The following is a 22,126-nucleotide window of genomic DNA, read 5'->3' on the forward strand; positions in this document are numbered from 1 at the left end:
CATGGTTCATGCTTCCCTCTTTTGTTTCTTTTAATCACAAAACAATTTTTTTCATCCTCCAGGGAGCCCTAGCTTTCAATCCTCTCCCTTTATCCTTTGAAGGAATGCACCTAATCTATACTTGAAATACCTCAAAAAGCAGTCTTCTATTTACAGATTTACCTGACTTCATTGGTTTCACTTTACCCTGGCAAGATTACCCAATTAACAATGGCATTCTTCCAATCCAGAAGTTCTACCTTCAGTTGCATCACCTTCCATATCACCTGTCCACTGTTTTCCCCTATTTTACTGCCGGTAGATTTGATTGGAATTGCTTTGTTCTTGTCACATGTACGGAGATAGAGTGAAAAGCTTATATTTGCATACTGTCCGCACAGATCAGATAGTTAGTGCATTGAATCAGAACGAGGCAAACAAATAACAATACAGAATGAAGCGTAGCAGCTGCCGTGCGGTAAGCAATAAGGTACAAGGTCATAACGAGATAGATAGTGAGGTCAGGAGTCACCCTTGTCCTATTATCCTCTTTTGTTTCTTTCTAAGAAAATGAGAAATAAAGACAAGAGGTGACCTCTGGCCAGTGGAGTCTGTTCTACCGTTCATCAAGATCAATGCCAATCTTCTTCTTCAGTACCTTTCCCAACCACCATCCCTGTACCCCTTCATCCCTCCACTGTTCAGAAACCTATTGAGCGCAGGTTTCAGAACAGTGGAATTTTGAATGATGGACAAGTGATTGCTGCTCATTTAAAGTGCATGTACAAAACAGAGGGAAATGTTTTAGTAGTGATGCTTCTGAGCTGCTATGCGGTGAGTGTAACCCTTTAGTGTTGCACGACAGGCCACCTGACGTCAAAACATCAATGTCTGTTTGGAAACATCAGTGCTGGGCTGATCAGCTAAACTCTTCTGAACTAGGATGATGCAAGTAGATTGATTAAGTTTGAACAGAGTGCCTCAATTAGGTCAATAAGCATAGTATAACTTCTATTTGCTAGGTTAATATATATTCCTTTGACCAAAGTATAAAAAGTGAGCCTAACATATAAATAATAATTGCAAGTCAACTATTTCCAACTAGTTGTATAATGCTAGTTTAGTTTAGTTATAGAGTAATAGAGCACTACAGCACAGAAAAAGGTCCTTTGGCCTACCCAGTCCTTGCTGAACTGTTATCCTGCCTAGTTAGTCCCATCGACCCACATCTGGATATCAGCCCTCCCACTGTGTATATATCCAAACTTCGCTTAAATGTTGAAACTGAACCCGTATCCACTACTTCCTCTGGCAGCTTGTTCCTCACTCACACCACCCTCTGAGTGAAGAAGCTGCCCCTCATGTTTCCCTGAGACATTTCACCTTTCACCCTTAACCCGTGACCTCCAGTTCTAGTCTCACCCAATCTCATTGGAAAAAGCCTATCTATACCACTCAAATGAGGCATATTTCCTTATGATATAGGAAGGAGCTAGTTTATCCCGTGAGAACTAACTGGTTCATAGTGATCACATTTTCCACTAATTTTTCCAGTATCCTATTTTCCACAAATTCTGACAGTTCCTCCAGATTCTACCACTTGCACACACACTGGGGCAATTTACCATGGTCAGTTAACCCACATGTCTTTGTAATGTGGGAGCAAACCTGGGTGAAACCACATGGTCAGAGGAATAATGTGCAAACTCCAGGGACAGCACCAGACATCACTAGAGCTATGATGAAGCAGTTCTGCGAGATGTACCAGCTTGCTGCCCTTACACAATATTCAGTGTATCATAAACTGTTGAACAGTAGCTGCATCAGATGTATGTGGTTACAGAAATTGTGTTTAAAGTTTAAAAGTAGTCAATGGACAATTTGAACACATACAGAGTTTTGCCATGATTCCAATTGTTAAGGAAATTAAATGAAAAATGTATGTTAAGTATTTTAATTAAGAATATATTTTGGGCAGCGGGGTGAACATACGTCCCTACCAAAGGAAGTGTAAGGTGCTCCGTACTTCCGCTAGCCCACAAGTCACCCTGATCACCCTACATCTATCTATACTTTGCTCACTTGTTCTTGGCCTGCTTTGAGATTTCTCTCTATGTCTGTCTTAGAATATTCTTTACTCTTTTTAAATGTCACAACCACGGATTTGGCAGCAAGTAGATATGGCAATTGCGCTCATGAATATGCGTGTGTCAGCTAATTATTATTTCATTGTCATAGTATTTAACTCCATTCATTCCATCGTAGTATTTGTCGAGACTTGGACACAGATACACTTCGCTGCTTGCATTCTGTCTTGCCTGAGAAATTGGACTGTCGAGTCAACTGACTCTGAAGACTAGTGGTATTTGTTTTATATCCAGTTGTTCTTTTCAGCTGCAGTGTAGGCTTCGTTTTCCATTTGAGAGTTTTATTTAATGGCCCTGATTGGGCTAGTGTTTATTGTTTTCTTTCCTTTTAACATTGTTCGCATTAAAGTCTCTGATCTATCAACCTGCTTCAGTGACTCTCACTCCGCACTTGGGCCATATCTGAACCTGGTGACATTTAATGCCTCAGTTGGATTAATTGCCCCACTTGCATTAGAGTTCCAAAATAGTTAGCGATTTACAAAGTTGAATAAATTTCATTTAACAAGATTTAATGACCTTAGCTAGGTCTACAAAACAGCAGAACTAATTTTGGATGCTTGCTTCCAGCAAAAGGCAAGTGAGTGGCAGCATTTAGAATCTGAACTTGACTGATATCCAGTTCATAAGAACAGAAACCTGACAACTTAGTCATTGATTTGAAGATGTAAGTCCATGTAATATTATGCATCGCAACTCGTACGGGAGAATGGGAGGTGAGAGACATGGGCCATAGGGAGGTAGTCACCCCTAGGTTGCAGGAGACAGGTAACTGGGTGACTATCAGGAGAAGAAGGGGAAATCCACAGCAGGTGCAGAGTACACTTGTGACTGCTCCCCTCAATAATAAGTATACAACTTTAGATACTATTGAGGTGGATGATCTACCAGGGGAGCCACAGTGATCTGGCACTGACTCTGGTGCTGTGGCCCAGAAGAGCAGAGAGGTGAAGATGACTGCAGTGTTGATGGGAGATACCTTAGTCAGAGGAACAGAGACAAGATTCTGTGGGTGCGAAAGAGACACCCGGATTGTATGTTGCCTCCCTGGTGCCAGGATCAGGGATGTCTCAGATCAGGTCCACAGCATTCTCAAAGGTGAGGGTGAGCAGCCAAAAGTTTTGGTGCATATTGGCTCCAATGACATAGGTAGACAAGATGAGGAGGTTCTGACGAGGGATTTTAGGGAGCTAGGTAGAAAGCTGAGAACCAGGACCTCCAGGGCAGTAATCTCTAGATTACTGCCTGTGCCATGTCCCTGTGAGGGTAGGAATAGGATGATTTGGCAGCCGAATGCATGGCTGAGGAACTGGTGCAAGGGACAGGGGTTCAGATTTATGGATCATTGGATCTCTTGTGGGGAAGGTACAACCTGTACAAAGGGGACAGGTTACACCTGAACCAGACGGGGTCCAGTATCCTTGCGGGAAGGTTGGCCAGAGATGTTTGAGAGCGTATAAATTAATTTGGCAGAGGATGGGAACTGGAGTGATAGTCCTGAAGATGAGGTAGCTGGTTTACAAACTGAAACTATGATTAGTGAGGAGAGGCTGTTGAGAAATCAAAATTGCAGTCAAAAGGATGAGTTGTGATGTAAAAGGTGGACAAAATTGAAAAGGGTGAATACAGGAGTGAAGGTGTTATGCATGCAGTATATGGAATAAGGTTGATGAGCTTGTAGCACAGTTGCAGACTGGCAGGTTTGATGTTGCAGGCATCACTGAATCATGGCTAAAAGATTATACGTAGCCGGGAGCTTAATGTCCAAGGATACACATTGTTTCGATAGGACAGGCAGGAAGGCAGAGGGGGCAGCATTGCTCTGCTGGTAAAAAATGAAATTGTCAGAAAGAGGTGACATAGGGTTGGAAGTTGTTGAATCATTGTAGATAGAGCTAAGGGACTGCAAAAGTAAAAAGATCCCGATGGGAGTTGTATATAGACCACCCCCCCCCAAACAGAAGTAAAGATGTGGCCTAAAAAATTACAGTGGGAGATAGAAAATACATGCCAAAAGGGCAATGTTATAATAGCCATGGGGGACTTCAATATGCAAGAAGATTGGAAAAATCAGGTTGGCACTGGATTCGAGGAGAGTGCATGTCTAGCGTGCCTATGAAATGGTTTTTTAGAGCAGCTCGTGGTTGAGCCCACTACTGGATTAGCTTTTTTGGATTGGGTGTTGTGCAATGAACCAGAATCGACTAGAGAGCTTAAGTTAAAAGAACCCTTAGGAGAAAGTGATCATAATATGATTGAATTCACCCTGAAATTTGAGGAGAAGCTAAAGTCAGATGTATCAGTATTACAATGGAGTAAAGGGAATTACTGAGGCATGAGAGAAAAGGTGGCCAGAATTAATTGGAAGAAAACACTGACAGGGATGATGGCAGAGCAACAACAGCTGGAATTTCAGGAAGCAATTCAAAAGGCACAGGATATATATACCTATCTCAAAGACGAAGAAGTATTCTAAAGGCAAGATGACACAACCGAGGCTAACAAGAGAAATCAAAGCCAACATAAAAGACAAAGAGAGGGCATATAATAGAGCAAAAATTAATGGGAAGTTAGAGGATTGGGCAGCTTTTAACAGAAGGCAACTAAAAAAGGTAAAGATGGAATAAAAAAGTAAGCTAGACAATAATAATAAAGAGGATACTAGAAATTTATTCAGATACATTAAGTGTAAAAGAGAGGTGAGAGTGGATATTGGACCGCTGGAAAAAGATGCTGGAGAGGTAGTAATGGGGGACAAGGAAATGGCGGATGAACTAACTAAGTATTTTGCATTTTCACTGTGGAAGGCACTAGCAGTTTGGTGAAGTTCCAGGTGTCGGGGTCATGAGGTGTGTGAAGCTATTATTACTAAAGAGAAGGTTCTTGGGAAACTGAAAGGTCTGAAAGTAGATAAGTCAGATGATGTACACTCCAGGGTTCTGAAAGCAGTGGCTGAAGAGATTGTGAAGGCATTAATAATGACCACTAGATTCTGGAATGGTTCTAGAAGACTGGGTAATTGCAAATGTCACTCCACTCTTCACAAAGGGAAAGAGGCACAAGAAAGGAAGTTATGATACAGTTACTCTGATCTCAGTGGTTAGGAAGATGTTGGAGTTGATTATTAAGGATGAGATCTCAGGGTACTTGGAGGCACATGATAAAATAGGCTATAGTCAGCATAGTTTCCTCAAGGGAAAATTTTGCCAGACAGATATGCTGGAATTCTTTGAAGAAATAACCAGCAGGATAGACAAAGGAGAAATAGTTAATGTTGTGTACTTGGATTTTCAGAAGGCCTTTGACAAGGTGCCACACATGAGGCTGCTTAACAAGCTACAAACCCATGGTATAAAGTTTCTAGCATGGATAAAGCAGTGACTGATTGCAGGAGGCAAAGAGTGGGATTAAAGGGAGTCTTTTCGGGTTGGCTACCGGTAACTAGTGGTGTTCCATTGACGGCTGTGTTGGGACCGATTCGTTATACGTTTTATATCAATGATTTGGATGATGGAATTGATGGCTTTATTGCAAAGTTTGCAGATGATATGAAGATAGGTGATAGGGCAGGTAGTTTTGAGGAAGTAAAGAGAAGGACTTAGACAGATTAGGATAATGGCAAAGAAGTGTCAGATGGAATATAGTGTTGGAAAGTGTATGGTCATACATTTTGGTGGAAGAAATGAAAGGGTAGACTATTTTCTAAATGGAGGGAAAATACAAAGAACTGAGGTGTAAAGGGCTCCCTAAGGATTAATTTGCAGGTTAAGTCTGCTGAGTTTGGCAAATTCATCTCAAGAGGATCAGAATATAAAAGCAAAGATGTAAAGATGAGACTTTATAAAGTACTGGTGAGGCTTCACTTGGAGTATTCTGAGCAATTTTGGACCCTTACCTTACAAAGTAGAAAGGATGTGCTAAAACTGGAGAGCGTTCAAAGGAGTTTCACGAAAATGATTCCAGGATTAAATGGATTGTCATATGAAGAGTATTTGATGGCTCTGAACCTGTATTTACTAGGATTCAGAGGAATGAGGGGTAACCTCATTGAAACCTATTGAATGGTGAACAGCTTGATAGAGTGGATATGGAGAAGATGTTTCCTATGGTGGGAGAGTCTAAGACTAGAGGATACAGACTCAGAATAGAGGGGCATCCTTTTAGAATGAAAATTAGGAGGAAATTCTTTAGCCAGAGAGTGGTAAATCTGTGAAAATTCTTTGCCACAGGCATCTGTGGAGGCCAAGTCTTTATGTACATTTAAGGCAGAGGTTGATAGATGCTTGATTGGTCAGGGCATGAAGGAATATTGGGAAAAGGCAGGAAACTGGGGCTGAGAGGAAAATTGGATCAGCCACGATGAAATGGCAGAACAGACTTGATGGGCCAAATGGACTAATTCTGCTCATATATCTTATGATCATTTTAAAAATAGCCAAAAATCTCCATGGAGATTTTTAGTAGGATTACACTGATTATATTTTGGTTAGTGTGGTCCTTAAGCTGGTGGGGGTGGAAGATTAATTAAAGATTTGTGTATTTAGATGCTTGGATTGTTTTTTCACATGGAGTTCTGGTGTTTTAACCCTGTATCTCTCATGCAACTCGCCATCATTCAATACTTCCTAATTTACAATTTAATGCTAATCATTTCATGGGAAAAGGAAAATGAAGATTGTGTACTTCTTTGCAATTATTAACACCATACATGGTAACAGTTGTTTGGAGAGTAATGCCAGACTTTGCAAAGCCTTTGCATTATTCGCTGATTTCTGAAAACTACCTCAGGATTTTTCTCTGAGGTGAGGAGTGGGGTGAGGAGTGGGGTTGGGGGGGGGGGAATGTTAAGGGGGAAACTTATAAAGGTTTATAAAATCCTGACAAGCAAAGATAAGATGGATGGTCACGGTGTTTTTCTGATGATAAGGGGAGTCTAAAACAATAGGACATCGGTTTAAATTGAGAGGGGGAGTATTTAAAGGGAATCTGAGGTTGGTGTTGCTAAGTACAATTGAAACCTTTGAAATATATTTGGACTGATATTTGACCATCTGTCTGGATATCTTTATTTTACAGGTATGTTTCAGTATCAGCGGGATTCAGGGTTTTATTGGTTCAGCAACTTTAAACGTGAAGGCTACTCTGAATTTCGATTGGTTGGAGCTGTATCCTTTGCAGATTTACTTCAATTAAATCTGTTGACAGTATTAAGGAAACACTTTGAACAACAGACCTTAAAATGAGATCATCAGGTTATCAAAAAATAGATTTAGAGAAATGGGAGAAATCTCTTATGAAAGAACTTTAAGCACAATTTAGTTTAACAATTTTATTCCAGTTTGAAATCCACAGTACAAAATCACCTGAAAATGAACAAAAAGCTATAGAAATCAGCCAAAAGAGCAGAGCAATAAACCATACTGTTGCTGTCAGGATGTGGTATCACAACCCTCTGCAGGCCAGGAGCTAAATGTTGTTCTCATTGAGTAACGTTACTGGCTGTTTGCCCTGACGTCTTCCTGAAGTTCCTCTCATTACTTCCAAAAACATCTGTGGATCTAGTAATATGCAACTAATCTTTTTCAAATATTCCTATTATAACCTCTGAAATTTCAGTCATTTGCGTGCAGAAAGTGTAATCTTTGTTCTCTGGAAGGCCAACACTGGACCCACAACAGCCTGATGACCCTATCTTTCTCTGGGGTCCACTATTGCGAAAACCTGCTGCTCAGGAAACTCCATCTGCTGTGCCCTTCTCCAAACAGTTCTCTTCCATTGCAGTGCAATGGGGAACAGACATGGACTGCAAGTCATTGGGGGAGGGGGTCCCAAGGATAGGAGTGGGGAGTCCAAGGATAAGAGTGGGAGGAGAAAGGTTGGGTTTTAACTAGTAGGGGAAGAGATGGTGTATCAGCATGGATGAAATCGGGATCTCATTGATCTATAGGGTTAGAATGTGAGGAAACCATAATAGGCTATAGGAGAAAAAGGTGAGGCCATGATCTGCTGTAGTGAGTGAGAGTCACAATCACAATAGGATGGTGGAGATCATGAGGATAAATGGGATATGTGCTAAGAACAGACGAAACACGGGATAGAAGTAGGGAGGGGAAAGAGTGGGCAAGGAGCTGGAGTGGCACCTGTGTGAGAAGAGGGGCAAAGTGGGGAGGGAACATAGGGTGGGTGACAGAAAGGGATAGGGAATGGAATTGAGAGGGGAGCTTAAATGGGCAGTTGTAGGGCTTGGGGAAAGGCCAGAAATGAACGATGGGTGGGAAAGAGTGGGAGACAGATTGTGGAGGGAACAGAATGGAAAGGGCATGGAGTTATGGGACAGATTGCAGAGGGGGTGAAGTGGTATTGGGACAGTGTATACAGGGAGATGGAGTGTTCAGGGGCATATTGGAGGACAGTATGGGGAGAGGACACTACAAGAAAGGTGATGGTATGGGGGATAGATTAGGAAGAGGACAGATTTCACAAATGAACTGTGGGTGGAGACATGCTGCATTGCAGAAAATCTTTGCAGCGTAATGTGAAAAACATATTTTTTCCCCTGAACAAATGCGACTAGTTGGAGTTGGAGAGAATCAGGCTGATGCTTCTTGTTGCCAGCGTTTAGCTGTTCCAGTGTGCCACAGTTCTCAAATGTTCCTTTCTTCAGGAGTGGTACTTCATTTCGTAGTTTTCCTATTACTGCAGATCTAACTTTGAGCCTAGTTACGTAATTTTCTGAAAATTAACAATGAATAAGAGATGCATACTGTAACTACAGCTAATTCATGTAGCAGGGAAGCAAACCCTGCTACTTCTGAACCTCTACAAGTGGCTGACTCATCACTTAGTCGTTATCTTCTTGTATTATCCTTCTTGTGAATTTGATGCAGTTTCTCATTATCGTTCTATTAAACTCGCGGTAAGAAGTGACATCAAGTAATCAATTGTCCAGTCACCTTTTTTATAGTGTTATAAGTTGTTCAACTGTGTATAAAATATTAATATTTGTTTCTTCCTTTTCATCTTTGCCTTTTTGTCCACCTACTTTTATCAAGACCACGATCGTCCACGTCTTATGATACAGCACTTAATGATGATGACCGCCTTTTATCTATTCTTCCGCTCCCTCTTCCACTTTCCTCCAGTTACTTCTAAATTCTTTAATCTAATTGGCAGATGAATTACCCTGTTTTTCCATTTGCTTACAGTGTACCATATGCCCTTGTTGCCCCTGCTGTTATTAACACGTGTGCCGATGTCTGTGAACTGAAGGAAGAAGAAACCACTCTAACAATTAACCTGTTATAACTAATTAAGGACCTTTGTTAACTAATCTCTCTGCAGCAGAGTAGTTGACGACCTCCCTATCATTAGACACACAGCTGCGGAGGGGTTAACTATGAAATACAAGTTCTAGTTTTTCAGTGCAATGGTCCAGAAGTTTTCTGCAAAATATTCTGAGTTAATCACACATCATTTCAGTGGTAGAGTATATCAGTAAAAAATAATTGGTGGCAAAGAGCCACAGCATCAGCTGTGATTCACCCAAGCTTCTGGCATGGACTTTTCTTTACTTTTTTCTTTGCTGTCCCAAAAGCAGGAGAGTATGATATAATTGCAATAAGTTATAATTTCCCCCGCTGAAACCAGTTAGACTTGCTATAGATAATTGGGTGTGATTTTCAACAATGTGAGGACCTGAGGACTTTTTTTTAACAATGAGATTTATGTTCTTGCAAAGTCATTTAACTACAATAAATCCAGAAAGGGAGAGATTAAAATTATAAAGTGCCATACCTTCAGATAATAAATAGTTCTTAGAATTTTTTTATTTGTTGACTTCTTTTGGAGAAAACGTTTTCTTTTACCTTAACATGTCTGTAGTTGATGGGTCTGGCTCTGTATAATGGCATTACGTTGGATGTTCGGTTTCCACCATGCTGCTATAAAAAACTACTGAGTCCTCCTGTTGCTCCATGTGATCAGAATACTGCCGTTGGCATAGCAACACTTACACTTGATGACCTGCACCAGCTTATGCCTGTAAGTGTCCCTGAGGAATCCACAGTTCAAGTTTACCTCACTACATCATAAAGTTCAAGATTATTTTTGTCAGACACTCACACAAGCTACTGCTAAATGTCTAATTATCTCACTACATTATCCTTTATAATGAGCTGTTTTGGGTCACAAGAGTTCTCCAAATGTACAGAGAAGACATGTCAGTCAGAGAAAGGAGGTCTGTTTTTCCTGTAAGTGTCTGTGTCAAAGCCGTGTAGTTCTGTGGTAACTAAAACAGTAACAGGTATGATCATTTCTACAATTGTAACAAGTTATGCCTTCTCTCATTACTATCGAGCAGGGGTTCCCATCCTTTTTTATGCAATGAACCCCACCATTAACCAAGGTGTCCATGGACCCCAGCTTGGGAACTGCTGCTGTACAGAAATTCTTTAATTATTTCATTGATTGCTTTCTTGGAGCATAATTGGAACAATGAATTTAGATAAGCTATTTGCATCATTATCAAGCTTTACCAACAAGAAGATAATGTGATAAAATAACCACCCATTATGGGAGCATTTTTTCATGGAAACAATTTTGTAAACCTCATAATAGAGAACGTAGCAAAACCTCAACATCTGTAGAACGAGGCAGAGGGAAGGTATCAGTAATAGTTCAAGGAAACATAAGCAACACATGCAAGACGGTGGAGGAAATGCAGGAGAAGGGTCTCAGCCTGAAATGTTGATGTTTATTCCCTTCCACACATGCTGCCTGACCTGCTGAGTTCCTCCAGCATTTTGTGTTTGTCCCTCTGAATTTCCAGCATCTGCAGAATCTCTGTGTTAAGGAAACTCAGTTTCCCTTTTCCATGATGCTGCCTGACTTGCAGTAATCTTTCCAACATTTCTTGTTTCTTCTTCAAATATCCAGCATTTGTGTTTTTAGCTTTTAATTTTCTTTGCAAATCGGACATTTAATTTAAACTAACAGTGGGAATATATAGTATATTACTTGGTGCTTGCATTGCACTATTTATGCAAAGTGCATATTGGAAACTAATTTTGAAAAAATAATTATTTGCCCTTGATCAATTTTCTTTCTCCCCTTCGATTTTCTCTACCCCATGACCTATTCTTCTTCTCATCTCTTTAAATTGCAAACTATTCACAGACTCAGACTCTCAGGGGCTAGACCCTATCAATACTTTCCTCATTTTTTTAATATAAGCAAATGTTGTCTGGATATCAGGAGCTTCCACTCTCCACCCAGTGATTACTATATATCAAAGTTTCTTTGTTCATTGTCTCATTTCAGAACTGTCTAATCACACACTAGGTACACTCTAGGCCAATTTGGTTTGATGATTTTTTTTATATAAAACAGCATCTTGTAAAGATGATAACCAATAAAAAGACCTCAATGTAAGTGAAACTGCAGAGGCAAAGAAGATGGAAAATTGATGAGTGAATTCAGTGCAAAAGTGAACAGGAGTGTTCCTATGAACCAAGAAATGGAGCATTAAACATTGGGTTTCAAATTGAATGACTTGTTAGGCTGGTACTTGAAAGGGAATGGCTCCTGAAGTCACCAGATGGACTTAGTATGGGAACATATATCATGGAAAGAACAGAAAACACTCACTTCTGACAGATAGTTCTGTCAGTCACTCACCTTGTCCTTGTCTCCGACTTCCATGACTTTACATTGAAATGGAAAAGCTGGAAATACAGAGGAAGGCAGTGCATCTGACCTCTGACTCCATTGTTGACATACCAATGGTTCCAACAGCAGGATACTAGTATACAGAGATGAGGGGCCCACAATCATTTTGCATCTGGTGAAGAGTTACTGATCCTTAGTGAAATGGCTAGTGTGGTTAACTGGCAAACCTAGTTCTTTAAATGTTTCATCAACTTGATAATCTTTACTTACAACACATTAAGTGTATTTATTTATTAATTTTTATTAAATTCATTATTTTTTTCATTAAACAAAAATATGTTACTGCATTTTATAATGTTTTTAATCATCAGAGGTGTTTAAAAAGAACTTAAACGCCTTTTCAAGGTCAGGTCACAAGACATGACCCCTGAGGCCTAGCTGACGCTAACAGTCTGACCAATTCATAGGAGATCTCTTATGCCAGATGGCTCAACTTAGCCAGTTCTCAGTATCCAGATCAGGTGAATGCAAGTGGGTAATTCACAGTAATTCAGATCCAGAATGAAGTGGCAAAGTATCTTATTGGCTCATTGTGAAATAACTTTCTAGTTTTCTTAAGTTTAAAAAAAGCTTTGTGTGAAAGTGAGGGGGAGCTAGGGAATAGACTGACATTGACATTGTATGAAAGGATGTTGAAAATCAGAATAACGTGGCAATCCAGAGGGAATGGGGGATTAAAGTGTTCTAGTGTTACAGTGGAGTGACAGGGAATAGTATAGTTTAATCATTCTAAAATGAATTAACACTTTAATATATCATTTTAAGGCTTTAGCTGATGGACTTCTGGCACTTATCAATTATGAAGGCAATGTTGAGGAAGACTTTGGTTCCACATTTCAAGTAGGTTTCTAATTTGATCAAATTCTACCTTAATTACAAAATCTTTTGGTAATTCTGTAGAAAATTTTGAATTCATGAATTGTGTGAATCCTAATGAGAAGATATTGAAGAAATATTAATTGCATTTGAAAACCAATGTTCTGTGATCAGTATTTTTATTGATTCTGCTGGTACTCGTAATGTGTTCATATTAAATGTAGAGCAAACTGGGACTTCATTCTGAGCGCAATAGCAATTAGGAATTTATCATTCTGAATTGTTTTGAATTTAGATTACATAATCCTTTTTCAATGTAATGCAACAGAAAATTAATGTTTATTTTCCAAGTGATAGTCACTGCACATTTGAATTTTCAAAGTAATATCTATTGCTAGTTTTGCACTACTTTGGAAATTCAACTGTGGCACTGACTGTCATTTTAGTGACTTCACCCTGACTTTCTCCGTGCTGGGGTGCGCAGGATGACATTGCTCCCTAGCCATCATTTTCTTGCTACTTAGAAGAAGAAACTGATCCTTATTGATCTGGTGCACGTGTTATTGGGCCACTCTCAGGACATCATTGGGCTAGGATATGTGCTCAATAAGTAAATTTCTTATCATTGTCTCCACATTTCTTCTCTTCTGACCCTGACTATTTCCATGGTTTGTTACACCTGACCCCATGATTTCCTTCACCCCAACCTCACTGAAAGTTCTGATCCTGCCCCTACTTGGCTCGTTGACCACACATCAGACCTGGTCCCCAATTCCCCCACTTCCTTCGGATTACCATAATAATGTGATTTTCAAATTCATTTTGTACAATCAGTCTGTTTTCTACCTACCACTCACTTTCAGACTAATCCTTATTTATTACCTTCATACTTCACTCAATGGTTATATTTTCGACCCCAACTCTCCTAATCAGGCCAGGGCTATAAACCCCTCTATCTCTGAGAGCAATCATTACATTGTCCATGTTTCAGATATATAAGGAGAAAAGAGAGGTGAGAGTGGATATTGGACCACTGGAAAATGACTACAAGGAAATGGCAGACAATTAATAAGTACTTTGCGTCAGTCTTCACTGTGGAGGATGCTAGCAGAATGTCAGGAATTCCATAGTGTCAGGTGGAAGAAAAGATAACTGCTATTACTAAGGAGAAGGTGCTTGGGGAGCTGAGAGGTCTGAAGGTAGGTAAGTCACTTGGACCAGATGGACTACACCACAGGGTTCTAAAAGAGGTGGCTGAAGAGATTGTGGAGGCATTAGTAATGATCTTTCAAGAATCACTAAGTTCTGGAATGGTTCCAGAGGACTGGAAAATTTCAAATATCACTCCACTCTATAAGAAGAGAGGGAGGCAGAAGGAAGGAAGTTATAGGCCAGTTAGTCTGACCTCAGTGGTTGGGAAGGCACCAGAGTCCATTATTAAGAATGACGTTTCTGTGTATCGGAAACACATGACAAGGTAGCCAGAGTAAGAATAGTTTTCTTGAGGGGAAATCTTACCTAGCAAATCTTTGAGGAAATAACAAACAGGATAGACAAAAGAGAGTCAGTGGATGGTGTTTATTTGGATTTTCAGAAGGCATTTGACAAAGTGCCGCACATGAGGCTGCTTAACAAGAGAAGAGCCCGTGCTATTACAGAAAAGATACTAGTATGAATTAAAACAGTTTATTTGTACACATCTAGTTCATTGTTTCATCCGTTATTGATTTCAGGTATTTCAAGAAGAGTTTGGAACAGTTAAATCATACAACCTAAAACCAGGTGGAGACAAGATCCTTGTAACGAATCAGAACAGGCAAGGCAAGTGAGTTCTTGTTTTACATTATCTTGTAGATAATTGCCTAGTTTACGTACTGACACACTGTATGGGTTAAAGCATTGGGAAGTTTTTATACTGATTTACTCAATTTATTTTAAGTTTTTCTTATGATTAGTTTTCAACAATCTTTGCAAGAACATGACTTATCTGAGTTGTTGGTGTTTCCTTGCTTTCAGTCAGAATATTCTGCTGTCGATAGTGTGTGAAAAACTGATACGGTTATTTTAAAAAGGCTTTGGCTGTGCAATTAAGTATAAAGTTTACAATTGAGTGGTAATACCTTTGGAGAAACTTTCTAATGCAAAGTTGATTAAAGATTAAAAAGAGGATTAAACTCTGTTTTGTGCATAATACTAATTTATATTTTACAGAATATGTACATCTTTATGTGGATTTCCTTCTCAACAAGTCCATATACCAGCAGTTTGCAGCATTTTATTATGGTTTTCACAGTGTGTGTGCCTCTAATGCCTTAATGGTAAGTAATAACTTTCCAAACAGATTTTTGTTAGAAGTAAAAGTCTTTTTTATTGCTTGGGCTTTGTTTGATTAACTTAGTTTGGGGTAGCATGGGGATTGATTTTAAGAGACAGGCAGTCTTAACTGGGATGCATCTTAATACCTTCCTTTGTATTAAACATTATTGTCCTGTCAAAGCATAAGATGTTCCCTATTTCTCTTTGAATCCATTTTTCAATGCCATCTATTTGTTAATATTTCTTGGTTCCAGGTGAATTTCAAGTCTAGAATATATATCAAATTGAACCAATTTTCTGCAGATGCTATTTTTAAGACTTAATTTTAAATGTTAATATGTTTGTTATGTTGAATACAATCTCTATACAAAAGAAAGCTTTAAGAACATTTACTTTTTACATCATTGTATGTACATTCAAAGTCAAAGCTGAGTTTATTCTCATAAGTACATATATGGGCAGGGTATTATGAAAAACTTACTTAAAGCAGCACTACAGGCACATAAGCAGCATTCACAAAAAACTATTTAAACATTTAGTTATATGTATTTTACAAGAAAAGCACAATTAGAGCACAAAATACATTGTAGTACAAAGTGATCAGAATGATCATGGTGTTGCTACGTAGTGGAAATTGCTCATGAAACGGAAGTTTCTTTAAAAGCGGTAACATGAAGGCTCTAATCTGGAATTCAAGGTCACATCCACTGCACAGCCACTAGTGGGGAGACTGTGTATGGGTAAATGGAGCCTGGTCACCAATTCTACATGGAGTGCTGCCTAAGGAAAGCATCATCCAACATCAAGGACCCCCACCATCCAGGCCTCACTAACGCCATCAGGCAGGAGGTACAGAAGCCTTATGTCCCACACCACAAGGTAAAGGAACGGTTATTATCCTTCAGCCATCAGGCTCCTGAACCAGCGTGGATAACTTCACTCACCTCCACACGGATCTGATTCCAGAATCTATGGACTGACTCTCAAGAACTCTACAACTCTGCTCTCAGTTTCAATTAATTGATTTATTGAGCGATTGATTATTTATTTATTTATTTATTTACTCTCCTCTCCCCCACCCCCCACCTCCATTTGCGGTTTGTCTTCTTCTGCACATTGGTTGCTTGTCGGTCTTTGTGTTTCGTTTTAATTGATTATATTTTATTTCTTCTATAATGAATGTCTGCAAGAAAATGAATCTCAGAGTAGACATATATGTATTTTGATAATAAACTTACTTCAAACTTGAAATTTGGAAAGTTTCCAGAGATGTCTAATTTTCTGTCTTATAGAGGAAGGTGCATACCTTTGATCGAGGCACAACTGTGCAAGCGCGTGGATGTCAGCCAGTTAGAACAGCAAGAAGAGTTTAAAAAGAAGACAGCTTTATAGAGCGGGTAGCGGAGGAGCGGGCAACAGAGTAGACATAGACAGAGTAGAAGGGCTTTGGCTCAACGGAGCTTAGGCAATAACAAGTCGAGGCGAGGTAGGTTGACTGTGAAAAGAGAGACAGGAAGTATGTGTGTGGGGCTGGTGTTCTGTGCTGGGTGTTAGATGTGGGAAGTCTTGGAGACTCCCAGCCTCCTGAATGGCCACATCTGCACCAGGTATGTTGAACTGCAGCTCCTCAGGGACCAAATTAGGGAACTGGAGATGCAGCTCAATGACCTTCATCTGGTTAGGGAGAGTAAGGAGGTGACGGAGAGGAACTATAGACAGGTAGTCACACCGGGGCCTGGGGAGACAGGTAAGTAGGTAACAGTCAGGAGAGGGAACGGCAAGAGTCAGATACTAGAGAGTACCCCTGTGACTGTCCCCCTTAACAATAAGTACTCCTGCTTGAGTACTGTTGGGGGGTGGGGGGGAGACGGCCTACCTGGCGGAAGCAACAGTGGCTGTACCTCTGGCACAGAGTCTGGCCCTTTGGCTCAGAAGGGTGGGGAAAGGAAGAGAAGGCAGCAGTGATAGGGGGCTCTATGGTTAGGGGGTCAGACAGGCAATTCTGTGGACGCAGGAAAGAAACAGGGATGGTAGTTTGCCTCCCAGGTGCCGGGATGTTTCTGATCATGTCCACGATATCCTGAAGTGGAAAGGAGAACAGCCAGAGGTCGCGGTACATTTGTACCAACGACATAGGTAGGAAAAGGGAGGAGGTGCTGAACACAGACTACAGGGAGTTAGGAAGGAAGTTGAGAAGCAGGACCACAAAGGTAGTAATCTGGGAATTACTGCCTGTGCCACATGACAGTGAGTATAGGAATAGAGTGAGGTGGAGGATAAATGTGTGGCTCAGGGATTGGAGCAGGGGGCAGGGATTCAGATTTCTGGATCATTGGGACCTCGTCTGGGGTAGGTGTGACCTGTACAGAAAGGATGGGTTGCACTTGAATCCCAGGGGGACCAATATCCTAGCGGAGAGGTTTGCTAGGGCGATTGTGAAGAGTTTAAACTCGAATTGCTGGAGGGTGGGAACCAAACTGAAGAGAAGGAGGAAGAGGTGGTTGGCTCACAAATAAAGAAAGTTTGTAGTACGAGAGGGAGGATAGGCAGGTGATAAAGAAGGGACGTGCTCAGACCGATGGTTTGAGGTGTGTCTATTTTAATGCAAGGACTATTATGAACAAAGCAAATGAGCTTAGAGAGTGGATCAGCAGAATGGAGCTATGATGTTGTGACCATTACAGAGACTTGGATGGTTGAGGGGCAGGAATGGTTACTTAGAATGCCAGGCTTTAGATGTTTCAGAAAGGACAGGGAGGGAGGGAAAAGAGGTGGAGGCATGGCACTGCTGATCAGAGATAGCATCACGGCTGCAGAAAAGGAGGAAATCATGAAGGGATTGTCTACGGAGTCTCTGTGGGTGGAAGTTAGGAACAGGAAGGAGCCAATAACTCTACTGGGTGTTTTTTATAGACCACCCAATAGTAACAGGGACTTCGAGGAGCAGATAGGGAGACAGATTCTGGAAAGGTGTAATAATAACAAGGTTGTCGTGGTGGGAGATTTTAATTTCCCAAATATTGATTGGCATCTCCCTAGAGTAAGGGGTTTAGATGGGGTGGAGTTTGTTAGGTGCGTTCAGGAAGGTTTCTTGACACAATATGTAGATAAGCCTACAAGAGGAGAGGCTGTACTTCATCTGGTATTGGGAAATGAACCTGGTCAGGTGTCAGATCTCTCAGTGAGAGAGCATTTTGGAGATAGTGGTCACAATTCTATCTCCCTTACCATAGCATTGGAGAGGGATAGGAACAGACAAGTTAGGAAAGTGTTTAATTAGAGTGAGGGGAAATATGAGGCTATCAGGCAGGAACTTGGAAGCATAAATTGGGAACGGATGTTCTCAGGGAAATGTTTGGCAGAAATGTGGCAAATGTTCAGGGGATATTTGCTTGCAGTTCTGCATAGGTACGTTCCAATGGGACAGGGAAAGGATGGTAGGGTACAGAAACCGTGGTGTACAAAGGCTATTGTAAATCTAGTCAAGAAGAAAAGAAAAACATAGAACATAGAACCGCACAGCACATTACAGGCCCTTCGGCCCACAATGTTGTGCCGACCCTCAAACCCTCAAACCCTGCCTCCCATATAACCCCCCACCTTAAATTCCTCCATATACCATATATATTAAGAAAGGTTCAAAAAACTAGGTAATGATAGAAATCTAGAAGATTATAAGGCTAGCAGGAGGAGCTTAAGAATGAAATTGGGAGAGCCAGAAGGGTCCATGAGAAGGCCTTGGCGAGCAGGATTAAGGAAAACCCCAATGGCCTACTCCTGCACCTATTTTCTATGTTTCTATGTTTCTATGTTTTTCTATTCTACAAGTATATGAAGAGCAAGAGGTTAAAACGTGAGGGAATAAGACCAATCAAGTGTGACAGTGGAAATATGTGTATGGAACTGAAGGAGATAGCAGAGGTACTTATGAATACTTCGCTTCAATATTCACTACGGAAAAGGATCTTGGTGATTGTAGGGATGGCTTACAGCGGACTGAGAAAATTGAGCATATAGACATTAAGAAAGAAGATGCGCTGGAGATTTTGGAAAGCATTAAGTTAGATAAGTCACCAGGACCGGATGAGATATATCCCAGGCTACTGTGGGAGGCGAGGGAGGAGATTGCTGAGCCTCTGGCAATGATCTTTGCATCATCAATGGGGATGGGAGAGGTTCCGGAGGATGGGAGGGTTGTGGATGTTGTTCCCTTATTCAAGAAAGGGAGTAGAGATAGCCCAAGAAATTATAGACCAGTGAGTCTTACTTCAGTGGTTGGTAAATTGGTGGAAAAGATCCTGAGAGGCAGGATTTATGAACATTTGGAGAGGCATAATATGATTAGGAATAGTCAACATGGTTTTGTAAAAGGTAGATCATGCCTTACGAGCCTGATTGAATTTCTTGAGGATGTGACTAAACACATTGATGAAGGCAGAGCAGTAGGTGTAGTGCATATGGATTTCAGCAAGGTATTTGATAAGGTACCCCATGCAAGGCTTATTGAGAAGGTAAGGAGGCATGCGATCCAAGGGGACCTTGCTTTGTCGATCCAGAATTGGCTTGCCCACAGAAGGCAAAGAGTGGTTGTAGACGGGTGATATTCTGCATGGAGGTCGTTGACCAGTGGTGTGCTTCAGGGATCTGTTCTGGTACCCCTACTCTTCATGATTTTTATAAATGACCTGGATGAGGAAGTGGAGGGATGGGTTAGTAAATTTGCCGATGACACAAAGTTTGGAGGTGTTGTGGATAGTGTGGAGGGCTGTCAGAGGTTACAACGGGATAGTGATAGGATGCAAAACTGGACTGAGAAGGGGAAAATGGAGTTCAACCCAGATAAGTGTGAGTGGTTCATTTTGATAGGTCAAATATGATGGCAGAATATAGTAATAATGGTAAGACTCTTGGCAGTGTGGAGAATCAGAGGGATCTTGGGGTCTGAGTCCATAGGACACTGAAAGCTGCTGTGCAGGTTGACTGTGTGGTTAAGAACGCATACGGTGTATTGGCCTTCATCAATCGTGGGATTGGGTTTAGGAGCCGAGAGGTAATGTTGCAGCTATATAGAAACCTGGTCAGACCCCACTTGGAGTACTGTGCTCAATTCTGGTCGCCTCACTACAGGAAGGATGTGGAAACCATAGATAGGGTGCAGAGGAGATTGACAAGGCCTGGATTGGGGAGCATGCCTCATGAGAATAGGTTGAGCGAACTTGGCCTTTTCTCTTTGGAGCGATGAGAGGTGACCTGATAGAGGTGTATAAGATGATGAGAGGCATTGATCGTGTGGATAGTTAGAGGCTTTCTCTCAGAGCTAAAATGGCTAACACGAGGGGGCACAGTTTTAAGGTGCTTCGATGTAGCAATAGAGGAGATGTCAGGGATAAGTTTTTTTTTTACGCAGAGAGTGGTGAGTACGTGGAATGGGCTGCTGGTGACGGTGGTGGAGGCGGATATAATAGGGTCTTTTAAGAGATTCCCGGATGGGTACATGGAGCTTAGAAAAATAGAGGGCTATGGGTAACCCTAGGTAATTTTTAGAGTAAGGACATGTTCAGCTCAGCTTTTTGGCTGAAGAGCCTGTACTGTGCTGTCGGCTTTCTGTATTTCAATGTTCCTTTTTTTTTCAATCTTTTTACTAATTTCAAAATATAGAAACAAAACATAGCAATAATACAAATAGTAGGAGATATACTGTTACACTTAAAAAAGTAATTACAAAACCAAATAGTGTAAATTAACAAAGCTCCCAATCATGTAGAACTAACAACTGATAATACAAAGCAAAAAAAAACTGGGAAAAAAACCATGGAAAAGAAAAAAAACAAAACAAAAAAAAACAAACCCCATCCCCAAAGAAAAGCAGAATTAATCAGCTAAACTAAAAGACTTGGGTAAAACTAACAACTTAAAAATGGAAAAGAAGAAAACCTTAGTGTCGACGACTCCATTCCCCTCCAACAACAGTACAGAGAGATAAAACAAGTTTGAAAATGATCAAATTACATCAAATGAAAATGCTGAATGAATGGCCTCCAAGTTTTCTCAAACTTAATGGAAGGGTCATAAACCGCACTTCTAATTTTCTCCAAATTCAAACACACCATAGTTTGTGAAAACCAATGAAATACAGATTAATATACCGACTGAAAAATGGGAAAAAAATTCTTCAGTTGGTGAATTCATCCTCTGTATGTGCTAAATATATGTTGATACAGTTTAAAGTAGTGCACAGGGCTCATATGTCCAAAGATAAACTATCTCGTTATTATTCTTCTATTAATCCAATATGTGACAGATGTCATTCCGAGATAACTTCTTTAACTCACATGTTTTGGTCATGTCCTTTGTTGGAGAAATATTGGAAAGATATTTTTGATATTATTTCAAAGGTCTTAAATATAGACTTACAACCTCATCCAATTACTGCTATCTTTGGATTACCAATGATAGATTTAAATAATTTAACCTCTTCATCACGTAGGATGATTGCATTTCTTACTTTAATGGCTAGAAGGTCTATTTTGTTGAATTGGAAAGAGATTAACCCTCGTATTTCAATGTTTCTATACCAAAAACATATTGACCTGTTTCATCTGACTGGATGTTTAATGTTGAATGTCTAACCCTAAGTGCTTCAGTTCAAATAAGAGTTGATACATGTGTCTGCATTTACAAAATGGTTTTACTTTCCTAAGTTTGCCTATTCCTGCATTAAGTTATGTCATGCATGGACATATTAAAAAATCGACCTGTTTCACTAAGACACTGTAGGGAAGGCAATTTGCCATGCTTCCCTATTTGGACCAAATCACAGCTCCAGATGGAACAAAATTATTGGTTCTTATCTCTAAAATGGCCTGGTAACCACTCACTTCAGGAGACAATTGGGAATTGTCAATAAATAGCAATCTTGCCAGCAATGCCTACATTTTGTGAGCATTTACGTTAAAAAAAAACAAATGGTGCATTTGATTCTGTTGGTTGTATGCTCTCCTGAAAAACAATCTGTAATGAATTGTTCAATTATTTGGCTATCATCATTAAAGATATTGTGAGTATCAGGGTGTTTTCCCATCAGAAAGTTTGGCACTGGACTGATGTAAAGCATTAATTGGGTTGGGAATTGCTTATCCGAC

At 40.4% G+C, this 22,126-nt stretch overlaps 1 protein-coding gene across 1 annotated transcript in view; it reads left to right on the plus strand.

The window, feature by feature from the left end:
* The window catches only part of hectd2 (HECT domain containing 2), a 131,425-nt gene that overhangs the window by 98,830 nt on the left and 10,469 nt on the right, over positions 1-22,126 (plus strand). Inside the window, exons 14-18 of the mRNA XM_072239745.1 lie at positions 7,203-7,291; positions 10,008-10,166; positions 12,618-12,692; positions 14,402-14,489; positions 14,880-14,986. Of these exons, the coding sequence (XP_072095846.1) occupies positions 7,203-7,291; positions 10,008-10,166; positions 12,618-12,692; positions 14,402-14,489; positions 14,880-14,986 (518 nt within the window). The remainder of the gene's footprint in view (positions 1-7,202; positions 7,292-10,007; positions 10,167-12,617; positions 12,693-14,401; positions 14,490-14,879; positions 14,987-22,126) is intronic.

Source organism: Mobula birostris, chromosome 21 (assembly GCF_030028105.1).
Source record: "Mobula birostris isolate sMobBir1 chromosome 21, sMobBir1.hap1, whole genome shotgun sequence".
NCBI classification, from domain to species: domain Eukaryota; kingdom Metazoa; phylum Chordata; class Chondrichthyes; order Myliobatiformes; family Myliobatidae; genus Mobula; species Mobula birostris.